The following is a 12503-nucleotide window of genomic DNA, read 5'->3' as shown; positions in this document are numbered from 1 at the left end:
TTATCAGCCAGAGACAATAAACTGTCAGATCCCCCTCCCTACAGGTAAACGTAGTCATCCAGCGGGTCGTATTTCCGGTTCCCTGTTTGTTGCCATGGAGATGAGGCATCACACAAAGTAGTGCGTGGTTACAAACTGCGCCAAAGCCGTTTATAACCACAAAGATACGTTTCTGGATTTGCTCCTAAATGCAGCTTCAGTCGGTCCCCGTCGGTTCCGGCTCTTTTGGGCCGCCGTCCTGGCGCGAGAGAACGGTGCAGTCCATCCGGCGGGCGGAGCACCTGGTCCGGCAGACTGGAGCGGGGCTGTCGGCGGCTTGCAGGCGGCCTCTGAGCGCCGGTTTCCCCCAGAGATTAATGCAAGAAGCGTCCACTGATAAGATCCGGGCGGTGAAATGCGCAGAGAGTCGTGACTCGATCTGCAGCAAGAAGCAGACCAGAGCCCGAACTGCAGCCGTGACGGTGAGAGACGCACGACACTAGTGTCGGGTTATCTTAACTAGGTAAACTTAAAGTTTAAGTTTACCTAGTTAAGATAACCTGAATCTGAGCTATGTGGAGCAGAAATAGTGTCTGCATTTTGATTCACAGGTGGGGGCAGGTTCACTCACAGTAAATGTAAAGTAAAACATGAATGAACTTGCTTGAAATAATTGCTTAAAATGTCGCAGGAAGTAAAACACCTTCCCAATAAAAAGTTGTCCAAATCTCAAAAGCCCCATAACCCTTGTGCTATCTTGTTGGGTCCAGATGACCCACCCTTACATTGACGTGTTATCCCTATAAAGGTGGATAAAGATGGAGAGGATTTCATGTAATCCATGGACACCAGTGAAGATCAAGAATCGTTGAAAAAAAGAGGTTTAGCGCACTGTGTCTGGGGTCCAGATGACCCTGGACCCCACAAGATAGCGCAAGGGAAAATACTTCCACCCCCATGCCATCTTATTGCTTCAGTTCAACCGTGTTTTTTCTTTCATCCTCAGAAGGGATCTCCTGCCATGTTCCCTCCTCCTGGCTTGCGTGAGCGGTGCACAGCAGCCAGCTCTGCCATGGCCAGCCGGTACATGCGGGAGGTGCGGGAGGTGGAGGCTCAGCTGCAGCGCCAGGCTGGCAGGGTGACAGAGGAGGTCACCAAGCTGCAAGGGGAGCGGGGCCACCTGGAGAGGGCACTGCGGGGCCTCAGGACCGACCTGGCCGTTAACAGGAGAAGCCGGGAGGCCAGGAGCAAACGGCCGGCCCCCGTCAATACGGTGGGTGGGCTCACGAACACCACTGCTGATAGTTTTTCTGTGGAAACAGCTGGCTGACAGACAGACAGACAGTTTACCCCATCCCTTATCATAATAACTCCAAAAATGTTTCATGCAGATGCAGAATAAATGCAAACATGGAATTACACAATTGTATTGCACCCCTCCTGTCCCTCCAGCAGGAGAAAGACGGTGCTGACAGCTTGTTGTTGTGGGAGAGGAAAGAACTGACTGAGCTGAAACTGGATCTGGAGGAAGTGCTGGGAAACACAAGGACCCAGCTGCAGGTGACTCCACGATGATGCTGTTCTTTCCAACAAAACAGATGACTCCGAAGTCATCAAAACTCTTCATTCCTGATCCACTGACAGTTTGCGTTATATACATTCATTTGTAGATTTTAAACGTCCTTATATCTTTGTTACATTAAACCCATATGGGGGTTGACAAAAGGCAAAATCCATATGTCTCACCTACTTTACTCTTACGTACCCTTAACCCTAGAACACTTTCACAATAAAAAAAAGTTGCACCCACCATCACTTTTGCGGGGTAAATTTTACCCGATATAATTTACCAAAAGTACTTGTCATAAAAAATAGACAAAACATGACAACACATGATAAATTAATTCAATTCAATTCAATTTTATTTGTATAGCCCAAAATCACAACAACAGTCGTCTCGATGGGCTTCGAAGTAAAACATGAAATCAAAAGGATCACGAATACAAATAGTTCAATAGAAAAATACTAAAATGAACTAACAAACTGACTAAGCTATACTGGCATCCCTGCCCTTAGACCCCCCTTCGCGGTAAGGAAAAACTCCCAAAAAAACCGGATTCCGGAAAAAACGAAGAAACCTCAGGGGTGCCCACATGAAGGAGGGATCCTCCCCCAGGACGGACAGGCGATTTACCAGAAATCTTAGAGAAGAATTAACTTATCTAAATCTACAACTACATATATAAAAGTCCAGCAGACGAGCTTCATCCAGCCGTGGTTATCGGGACAGTCAAAGGCGCGAGTCGAGCCGGAGACAGGAACCACAGCCAGGTGTAGGAGCAGGAGCAGAGACGAGGTACTCGGTCAGGTACAGAGCAGAGACGAGCCAGAGATGAGCCAGAGGCAGGATCCACAGCCAGGTGTAGGAGCAGGAGCAAAGGCGAGGTAAACGGTCAGGAACTGGAGCACGGATGAGCCAACTGGAGTCTGGAAGCACTCCCACTCCCCAGGAGGGGAGAGGAAAAGAGGGACAATACATGAATCGCACTGCACCAAACAGAGGCATGGAGAACTAAATGATAAATTATGATCAAGAATAGAGGAGAGGAAGGGTAGAAGTAAAAAAGGAAAGAGGACAGAACCCCAGTGTACCATAGTTACCCCAGCTTCAACTTCTAGCAGCCTTTTAAAAGAAATAGTTATTATTAAGTTTAATTTAAACAAACTAACATTAAGTTAAATAATCTCTGAATACTAACTAGTCTGACAATAAGCCTGTCCAAAGAGGAATGTTTTCAGTCTAGCTTTGAATGTAGAAACTGAGTCGGCCTCTCTTATATGAGCTGGGAGTTTATTCCATAAGACAGGGGCTTGGTGGCTAAACGCTCTACCTCCAACCGTACTTTTACCAATTCTAGGAACCACAAGCAGTCCTGCATTTTGCGAGCGAAGTGTTCTGATTGGTTGGTAAGGGACTATGAGGTCCTTAATATAGGACGGGGCCATTCCATGTAAGGCCTTATAGGTTAACAGGAGGATCTTGAACTTAATTCTAGAATCAACTGGGAGCCAATGGAGCGAAACTAACACAGGAGTGATGTGATCTCTTCTGCTGGTTCCAGCTAACAATCTAGCAGCTGCGTTCTGAACAAGCTGGAGACTTCTTAAGGAACTCTTAGGACACGCTGCTAACAAGGAGTTACAGTAATCCAGCCTCGACGTAACAAATGCATGGATGAGTTTTTCAGCATCACTCTTAGAAAGTATATTTCTGATCTTAGCAATATTCCGCAGGTGAAAAAAGGCAGTTCTACACGCCTGAGATATATGAGCCTTAAATGATAAATCCTGGTCAAGTAAAACCCCAAGGTTTCTAACTGTGGAATTGGGGGCTATACTTATACCATCCAGGGAGACTATCTGAGCAGACAAAGCATCTCTGAGGTTTTTAGGACCAATTATAATGACCTCAGTTTTTTCTGGGTTCAAGAGGAGGTAATTAATTGTCATCCAGGTCTTGATGTCACTGATGCAGGCGTTCAGTTTCTCTATCTGGTCATTCTGGTCAGGCTTCATGGATAAATACAACTGCGTATCGTCGGCATAACAATGAAAATTAATGCTGTGTTTCCTGATTATGTTTCCTAGGGGTAACATATAAAGCGTAAACAGGATCGGTCCCAAGACTGAGCCCTGTGGGACTCCATAGTTGACTCGAGTGCACTGAGAGGAATGGCCATTTACATTAACGAACTGATACCTATCAGACAGATAGGATTTAAACCACTGGAGAGCAGATCCTCTGATCCCTATGTCCTGCTCTAATCTATGGAGTAAAATACCATGGTCGATAGTGTCAAAGGCAGCACTGAGGTCCAACAGGACCAGAATAGAAAGTAGTCCCTTTTCTGAGGCCAATAACAAGTCATTAGAGACTCTAACTAGTGCAGTTTCCGTACTGTGGTGAGGTCTAAACCCCGACTGAAAGTCTTCAAAGTGGCTGTTGTCCTGTAGGTGGCAGTAAAGCTGCTTAACTACAACTCTTTCTAGGATTTTAGAAATAAAGGGCAGGTTTGATATCGGTCTATAGTTGGCCAAGATGCTAGGATCCAAACTGGGCTTTTTCAGAAGAGGTTTAACAACTGCATATTTAAAAGACTGTGGCACGTAACCCGTTTCCAGAGAGGCATTTATCATTGTTAATATGGGATCATTAATTAGGGGAAAAGTTTCTTTAAAAAGTCTAGTGGGAATTGGGTCTAACAGACACGTTGAGGATTTGGAGGACGTAATAATTGATGTTATTTCCGCTTGATCCACAGCAGTGAAGCAGTCTAATGTTACAGAGGTTTCTATGGATGCCTCCATTTCTACCGCTTCAGCCTGTTCTGGGCTGATAGTAGGAATAACTTGATTTAACTTATGTCTAATATTTGAGATTTTACTATCGAAAAATGTAAGAAAATCATCAGAGCTGAGAGAAACAGGAACATGTGGTTCTACTGAGCTCTGACTGCGAGTTAATTTAGCTATAGTGCTAAAAAGAAATCTTGGATTGTTTCCATTCTCTGATATTAAGGTTGAATAGTACTGGCTTCTAGCTCTACGCAGAGCTTTTTTATAATTTAATAGGCTATGTTTCCAGATATCCAGAGACTGCTCTGAACCGGAGCGGCGCCATTCTCTTTCCAACTTACGGGTTTCTCGTTTAAGAGAACGAGTTTCAGCGTTAAACCACGGTGCTACTCGGTTTTGTCTGACGAACTTAGGTTTCAAGGGGGCAACAACATCGAGTGTACTCCTGAGGGCTTGTAAGGCATCATTAACAAAGTGGTCATTTATACTAGGACTGATACTATGGGAGCTGGTCTCAGAGTATTTTCTCAGAATATCACTAAGTACTGGCTGAACTGTGTGTTTAAACTCAGACACAGAACGGTCAGTTAAGATTCTTCTAAGCTGTTTCTTATTCACTGGGGCAGAAGGATGTTCCAGTGTAAGCTGGAAGGTAATCAGAAAGTGATCAGAAATGATGGGGTTAAGAGGAAGGACACTCAGCTGGCTGATCTCTATCCCATGGGTTAGAACAAGGTCCAGGGTGTGCTTATGACAGTGAGTGGGTTCATTCACACTTTGGGTGAAACCAACATCATCTAATAAAGCTGCAAAAGCCTTTCCTAGGCAGTCACTGGGGTCATCAACATGAATATTAAAATCCCCTAATATTATAATTTGATCAGAATCTAAGACAATAGTCGATAGGAAGTCGGAAAACTCAGTTAAAAATTCTGAATATGGGCCGGGGGGGCGATAAATAATTATGAGTAAAACAGGTTTTCGAGTTTTCCTGTTTGGGTGACTTAAAGACAATATGATGCTTTCAAATGAATTATAAGCATTTTTAACTTTAGGGCTGAGAAGTAAGCTAGACTGTGATATTACTGCCAAACCACCTCCTTTCCCTGAAATCCTGGATTTCTGATAGTTAGCATAAGTGGGGGGGGTTGCTTCATTCAATCTAACATAGTCATCCTGATGGAGCCAAGTTTCTGTTAAGGCTAAAAGACTAAGATTGTTATCAGTAATTAACTCGTTGACTAAGAGGGACTTGGAGGAAATGGATCGAATGTTTAATAAACCGCATTTAATGACATCATAATTCTGCTTGTGAGAACTGCTGTCTGTCACTGTAAGGTTTCTATGACGCGCTCCTTTCATTTGTCTTTCAGCACATAAGCTAAAGCTAGGACCTGCTTGACTTTCCCTGCATGGGTTTTGCACCGGCACTAACCCTAAGGGAGGCTCAGAGGAGCGTTTTACACTGCTGCTCTGCGCCCGGGTCTCGTCTCTGGATTGTCAGGTTAACAGACTAAGGCTAGCAGAAATGTTTCTAGAAAGAAGAGCGGCACCGTCCCGAGTGGGATGGACGCCGTCTCTCCGCATGAGACCGGGCTTCCCCCAAAACGCGCTCCAGTTATCCACAAAACCAACGCCGTTTTCTGGGCACCATCTAGAAAGCCAGCGGTTAAATGATGAAAAGCGGCTGTACATTTCATCATTGACTAAGTTCGGCAGGGGACCAGAGAAAATTACAGTGTCGGACATCGTCTTAGCCAGTTTACACACCGAAGTTACGTTTAACTTAACCACCTCTGACTGTCTCCGTCGGGCATCATTACCGCCTGCGTGAATCACGACTCGACGGAACCTGGACTTACTCTGAGCTAACATCCTAAGGTTCCCCTCGATGTCACCAACTCTGGCCCCCGGATAACACCTGACAGTAGCCGCTGGGAGCTCCACGTTTCTAACTTCAGAAGAGCCTATAACCAGAGTTGAGTGTTCAGCGGGTGTGTCGCTGAGGGGGGAGAACCTATTACTAACGTGGAGTCTCGGGTGCTCTAAGTTTTTGCGTTTAGCACTATGTTTCCTCCCAACCGGTACAAACCCCTGACTGTCTCCCGGCTGTTGGGAGGGCGCTGGGGTGCTAGCTAAGTTAGCCCTGGTAGCGCGGCCCGCGTTACGAGTAACGACCTGGCTAGCCGGCTTAGCTTCCACTGTGCGGAGCCGCGCTTCTAACTGCTCCACCCTGGCCTCCAAGTCTAACACAAGACTACACTTAACACACCTACCCCTATCTTCACTAAAGGACGCAGGATCATCACTAAACATATGGCACATGGGGCAGGAGAGAGGAGGAGAGGCGGAAGGAGTGGTGGTGGCCATACTAGGTTCTAAGCTAAGGCTAGCGGTGTTTAAGTAAAGAGAAGTGGTTTATTTAGCAAAATGAGAAAAGTGAACAGCAAGCGGTTTAACAGTGGTGAATTCGCTAATAAAAGGTACTAGATGTGAATATTAACCCAGATAACCCTTAGAGTAAGCAATAGTAGTAAGGCTAATGCCAAACAAGAGGACAGCAGTCACACAGCTAGCACTGGGAATAGCTCACCCGGAAATGACGTCACAGGAAGTTAGAGTGGTTCTTTTATTTTAAACTGTGGTGTGTGTATCAAAATGAAAAAGAAAAACATAGGAAGTTCCTAAAAACATGCTCAAAAATTACTGAAAAACATTAGGAATTTGAGAACAAAAAATCCCGTGGAAAATCACTCGCGATGGTGCTCCAGGGTTAAACTACACACTGTCCTCTGCAATGTGCGGTCAAGTGACCACTTCCAATAAAAGTCTATACATTGCGTGTAAATGCACGTTTCAGGCTTTCGCTTTCAAAGCTCTTGTTTTGTCCCTATGAAAGGTTCTACGACAGTTTTTGTACAAAACGAGCATCCATTGAACGCCCATTGAAAGTTAAACAAGATTGAACTTTAACCAATCAGGGACTCGGAATTCTTTTTAATTCAAGGAAACGCTAATTGATCATGAGGGTGAAATTATTTATAAAGGACGGAAATATATGACAGAGTGTTTCATGTATCGTACAAGAGCTGTGATGCTGTGTTCACACTTGGATGCACATTCAGCTTTGGTCTCATCTATTCAAACATCAATTGTTTTGGTAACATGTTGTAAATGGCTTGGCTTTTGGCGTTGCTTTCTTATCACCGGAACCATCTTGGAGGTGTGAATGATTACAGAAAAGTTAACTCCCTGCGACAACACACCGTGGACTGAAAGGCTTCTTGGAAAACTAATCTCCTCAAGCCTCTTTCAGGCTCTGGGTGAGAGCAGCAGGCGGCTGCTGGCCTGCGCCTCTGAGCGGGCACAAGTGTTGGAGCTGCTGCCCCGCAGCGGCTCTGCAGGACTCCACGGCGCCACCGATCACATGCAAACCCTCCCCAACAGCTCCTTCACGCCAAGTATGTACTGTCAGACAGACCTGCAGATTGACAACTGTGAATCCGTAATTGTATTTGATGGTATTAAATGTTCATCACATGACAAAAAGGTTTAGATTTCAGCTTTGAGGTGCAAACGCCTCAAATGTCTTCTTCAAGACTTCACTTCATCAAATCAGTGTATTACTGTAATTCAATAAAGAGTACTTTATTTTATTCAGCATTAAATAGGATTTTGTGTTGTCAGTTTTCCTTTAATCATAGAGGGACAATGTTTTTTTGTTTCCAAGATCACCTAAACTGATTAAAGGTTATCAAAGGACCACAAATCACAGTGTAACACTGATGTCATGCTGGAATAAATCACTGGAGGACAGTTATTTTACCACATTTACCACAGGAGGATGAAAGAAATCAATTTTTCTTTACCTTGATCTTGAAAAAGTAGCACTTAAACATTGGCTTGAAAATGGCTAAAATTCTAATTTGCTAGTGAGTCAATCACATTAAAAAACTTTTGGTATGATTTTCAGAGAAATTTAAGCTTAATTTAAGTATCATTTTGTCATTGTTCACACCCATCGAGCTTTTGTCTCAACCTAAAAAAAAAAAAAAAAACTCCAGGTTTGATCCAAAATGCTACATTTACTTTAAATGATTTATTTTGAAAAAGCATGTTTCAACTGAAGTCAAGCATGAAGCAAACTTGCTTTTTTGCAACCTTTAGCTGACCTCGTGGTAGAAGTTTATTTATAAAGTGCCAACTCATAATAAAATAAAAAAAAGTTTGAATCTAAAATGTTTTCATGATCTAATCTAGTTAATTTGAGATAAATGAAGATTCTTAAAACTTAATCCAGGAGAAATGTTAGAGGACAACCATCAGAACAGATTCAGCTGGAGTCTGAGAGAGTCGGGAAGGAACAAAAACACTGGAACCTCTGAAACAAAAGTGATGCTCATGAGGAACTTTATGAATGAAACAGTTGAAAAGGAGAGCAGATGAATGGGAAGATGCTCTGCGAGACGAACGCCTAGTTCATTCTGAAATGACCCTTGGCTGTTTAAACTGATTCTGGATTACCTGTAATCTAACAGGCATTGAGTCTGCCTTCTGAATTTAAACAGGGAGTTATTTCCACTAAATAGGAGGAGCCTGATAGCTGAAGGCTCTGTCCCCCATTGTGGTTGAGAAAATTCTTGAAACAAAGATTGAGAACAAAGTTTCCTGTTTGGAAAATGTACATATGAAGAAGCTTTCTTATACAAAGCTTTAGCTACCTTAATTTTAAACAGACAGCGATGAAGAACTTTGGTTGCAGCATTTAGCTGAAGGATCACAGTGGGCCTTCGAGTGCTGGCCGTCCTTCTAAAATGAAATTTATTTAAGAGGAGTTCACTTTCTCAGAGTGTAAACAGGTTCTGGAGTCTTCTTCGCTGGCAGTCCAGCAATCGCAGCTTCTGAGGCAGAGAATCAGGCAGACGCTGAGCAGCGCCACCAGCAGGCAGAACGCGGCTCACCTTTCCGTCAACGATAGCCTTCTGCAGAAGGTCGCAGAGGCTGACGGAGTCCAGGTGCACTCCCACACTGAGCTGATAGCATGAACGTTTGAGTTCAAATGCTCTTCAGTGTGTCGCAATATCACAACTTGTGGGTTTTTTTTTGCAGCAGAGCCTGGCGCTGACCCGTGCAGCCACCAGGCAGGCTGTGTCACGCAAGCAGAGGGAGATAAAATCCATCATTTACAGCCGAGGAAGAGTGCAGGTCTGTGTCAAACTTCAGAGACTCAGAGAAAACAGGAGGAGACACTGTTTTATCTCTTCATCTGGTTAAAGGGTCCAGAGTACAACAGTGACACACTGACCCGGGAGAAGCTCAACAGGCCTCTGGTGCAGGTTTATCAGCGACACGCAGCAATGCGACTCCCTGAAGCCGCTCACATTGCTCAAGTAAGTCCTGCTTCCAAACAACCTGTGGCCTTCTTTGCCATTTGGAGGGTCTCTTTACTATGGAGGTCGCCGCAGCAACTCATCTTCCTCCATCACATTCTCCTCTGCATCTTCCTCCATCACACCAGCCACCTTCTCATTCTCAATGACCTTGCTCTTTGGTTTTCTCCAACCTCTGCATTCTTTTTTTACCCACATCATCACTGTCCCTCCTCTCTCCAAACAATTTTTTGTCTGCTTCCATGCATTTATCTCCAAAACATTAAAGCATGAGCTGTTTAACTACATTCACACCCGCTCTCTGCTATGCATGTTCAAGCAACCATTTCCGATGGAAATTCTATGTGAATGTGTAGAATTAAACGTTCGGGCTTCTGCATTCAAAACTCTTGCGCTTGCACATACCTACTCAAATTTTTAGGACCGCTTTTGGGCTCCATATATAGAAGTGGAGTCCATTAAATATGCATTGAGGTAAAACCAGGTTGAATTTTGACCAATCAGGGACTCGGATTTGGTAGGGATTCATGGAAGTGCCAACTGTTTGAAAATTGATCATTGAGGAGAAATTAGTAGCTGCAGTTTGTGCCCCGCCAGAATTATATGACACCAAGTTTTTCATGTATTGAAGTAGAGCATTGAAAGAAAAAGCCTGGAGCAAGATTTGTACCACTTTGTCATTTCATACCAAGTCTCTACCAACTGTAGGTGGCAGGCATTTGCTAGTAAATAGTAGAAAAACAGTAAGAAAGAACGATCTTCTCCCTGCTGGTCCAGTGTGAACACCATGGACTGAACGTGCATCTTTGTATGCGCTTTTAGCGCATTTTTGAATGCATGTCACATTCCCGGTGTGCACATAGCAAGTCCTTAAACATAGCATTATCAGTGCAAAAACAATAGGAAAAGCTGCTTTTCCCCACGTCAGAATCAGCTGATTCACATTGACCGTGTAAACGTTGAAGAGTTACAGTATGTCAAAGAGCATGGGTTATTTAGGCATAGCCAGTGACATCTCCAGTATTAAAGGTTAACTTTTGTGGCAGTCAAATTTTGTCTATGATGAACACCACGATCAAGCACAAGGGTGTTCATTTGTGTACACTTGACAGGTGTTTGTTAGTCAACTTTAGTTGTGTCATTTGACCTTTGGCCGTGTGTCTTGGACATTCAGGTGAAGAGGGGAGAGGAGCTTGTAACTGATCACCATCTGCTGGTAAATTGGATTGACTGGCAGAGAAGGCCAGTCAATCCAAAAAACTTATCGTGGGTCTCTTCCAACTGTGGGAATTTCAGGCTGACCCCACTTCAATGTCCACACCTGGGAGAGCTTCAACCAGATACTGAGGCAGCCAAGTGGACCACGATTTCCGCCTTTACTGTTAATGTAGCTATTCAAAGCTATAGCTGTACTTTATCTCTCAGCTGGCCAGCTGGCCTTTGGGTTTTTCCTGCTCTGAATATGTCACAAAATGGATGGATGGATGTTGACAAAAATGAAACTAATGCTGATGCAAATCAGACCAATGGATCTGTAAGAAAAGGTCAAATTGTTGTATAAATGTCTAGGACACAGAGTGCAAAATTGTCCTTTTAAAAAAAAGGTTGCTGCGATTTTTTGGTTGGGACCTGCAAACATTTTTAATTATGTGGAACTTTTTTTAACTTTTTTGTGCCTGTATTGTGAATATAGGTCAAACTAACATGCATTTACAAGTCACGACAGATGCTCACACATATCCTTATTAAGGCCTGTGTGGTTTAACACCCCTCGCGCTGTAACCTTTTTGGTCTGAAACCACCACACCAGGTTGAACCGTGTTTCCTGCATGTCACAGGGCAGCGCTGCGCTGACTCGATGTTTGACATCCTGTGAGGGGGAGCTGGCGGCGCTGCAGGGCGCGTGCCTGCAGCTGCTGGGTGACCTGCACAGCCAGAGAGCAGCAGCTCAGGTGGACCAGACCATCCTCCATATGAGGCGTCAGCAGGCCGACAGGCGAGACATGTCCAGTTTCTCCAGCAGGGGGCGTGCTGAATCCAAAGCACTCACCATTGGTGGAGCTACACGAGAATAAGATGCTTTCACTTTTACCTCTTTTAAGAACTAATGTGTTTCCATCTTGGTTGTAGAGTTTACTTTCTATTATTAAATTTAAGACCAGTATTTTTGGCCCATTTGTTGCATAACTGATTTATTTCTTCCTGATTTTAACTCTGATCCAGAATCAGAAGGATGATGATTGCTCTTTACTAACTTCCAATTAACCCCCTTATCTCTTTTAAAATATTAAGGGATTAAACATTTCCTGTACAAATAAAATGAAGAAAGCCTTTCCAACCAAGACAATCATTATCATCTAAAATTTGAATAAGATTGCATGATATGTTCAGGGTTATAAAACCCCCTTGTGACTGTGATGCCCAGAAAAGACTAATGATGCATGTTCAGTTTGAATAATCTGAAAACATCATGATACTAGTCTGTCCATCATCACAGAAAATAATATGGAGGTCAGAGATTATCCTGGATGCAGAAACACCTTAAACACCTCTATCACACCTTCAGCACATTCACAGTCCTGCTACCCAACTCACCTCTCTGTAGTTTTCATCATGCAGCTTCCACATCACAAATCCACAAATGCACAATGCAGCTCCCCCGGTTCCTAAACAGATGGACAAAAGTTTTAGTTTATTATGAGCCATGGTGAAACTTCTACGCCATGCAATGGGACAAAATTTGGCAGGCACCAGTTTGACGTTGTTCCGCTTTAATAG

General features: G+C 43.8%; 1 protein-coding gene across 4 annotated transcripts; it reads left to right on the top strand.

The window, feature by feature from the left end:
• The first annotated feature begins 23 nt into the window (after positions 1–23).
• On the top strand, positions 24–11900 carry ccdc105 (coiled-coil domain containing 105). Of its 4 annotated transcripts, none has more exons than XM_020710400.2 (8): positions 24–461; positions 986–1252; positions 1432–1539; positions 7652–7796; positions 9184–9350; positions 9448–9540; positions 9612–9725; positions 11564–11900. In XM_020710400.2, exons 1-8 carry the CDS (start codon positions 189–191, stop codon positions 11798–11800), a joined length of 1404 nt encoding a protein of 467 aa, XP_020566059.1. In that variant the 5' UTR covers positions 24–188; the 3' UTR covers positions 11801–11900. The 4 variants fall into 4 exon arrangements, with proteins under 4 accessions (XP_020566059.1, XP_020566060.1, XP_020566057.1 ...); XM_020710401.2 differs by having other exon boundaries at positions 25–461; positions 1435–1539; XM_020710398.2 differs by having other exon boundaries at positions 26–461; positions 9445–9540.
• The last annotated feature ends 603 nt before the right edge of the window (positions 11901–12503 follow it).

The sequence above is a fragment of the Oryzias latipes genome, chromosome 16 (genome assembly GCF_002234675.1).
Source record: "Oryzias latipes chromosome 16, ASM223467v1".
Lineage (NCBI taxonomy): Eukaryota > Metazoa > Chordata > Actinopteri > Beloniformes > Adrianichthyidae > Oryzias > Oryzias latipes.
The sequence above is the reverse complement of the archived record's forward strand: the minus strand, read 5'-3'. Positions and strand labels throughout refer to the sequence as shown.

Excerpts from the sequence above, each read along its gene's own strand:
- ccdc105 (XM_020710398.2), top strand. The coding sequence starts at position 189 with ATGCAGCTTCAGTCGGTCCCCGTCGGTTCCGGCTCTTTTGGGCCGCCG. Across the intron at positions 462-985 it reads CCCGAACTGCAGCCGTGACG|AAGGGATCTCCTGCCATGTT; the intron begins GTGAGAGACGCA and ends TTTCATCCTCAG. Across the intron at positions 1,540-7,651 it reads ACACAAGGACCCAGCTGCAG|GCTCTGGGTGAGAGCAGCAG; the intron begins GTGACTCCACGA and ends AGCCTCTTTCAG.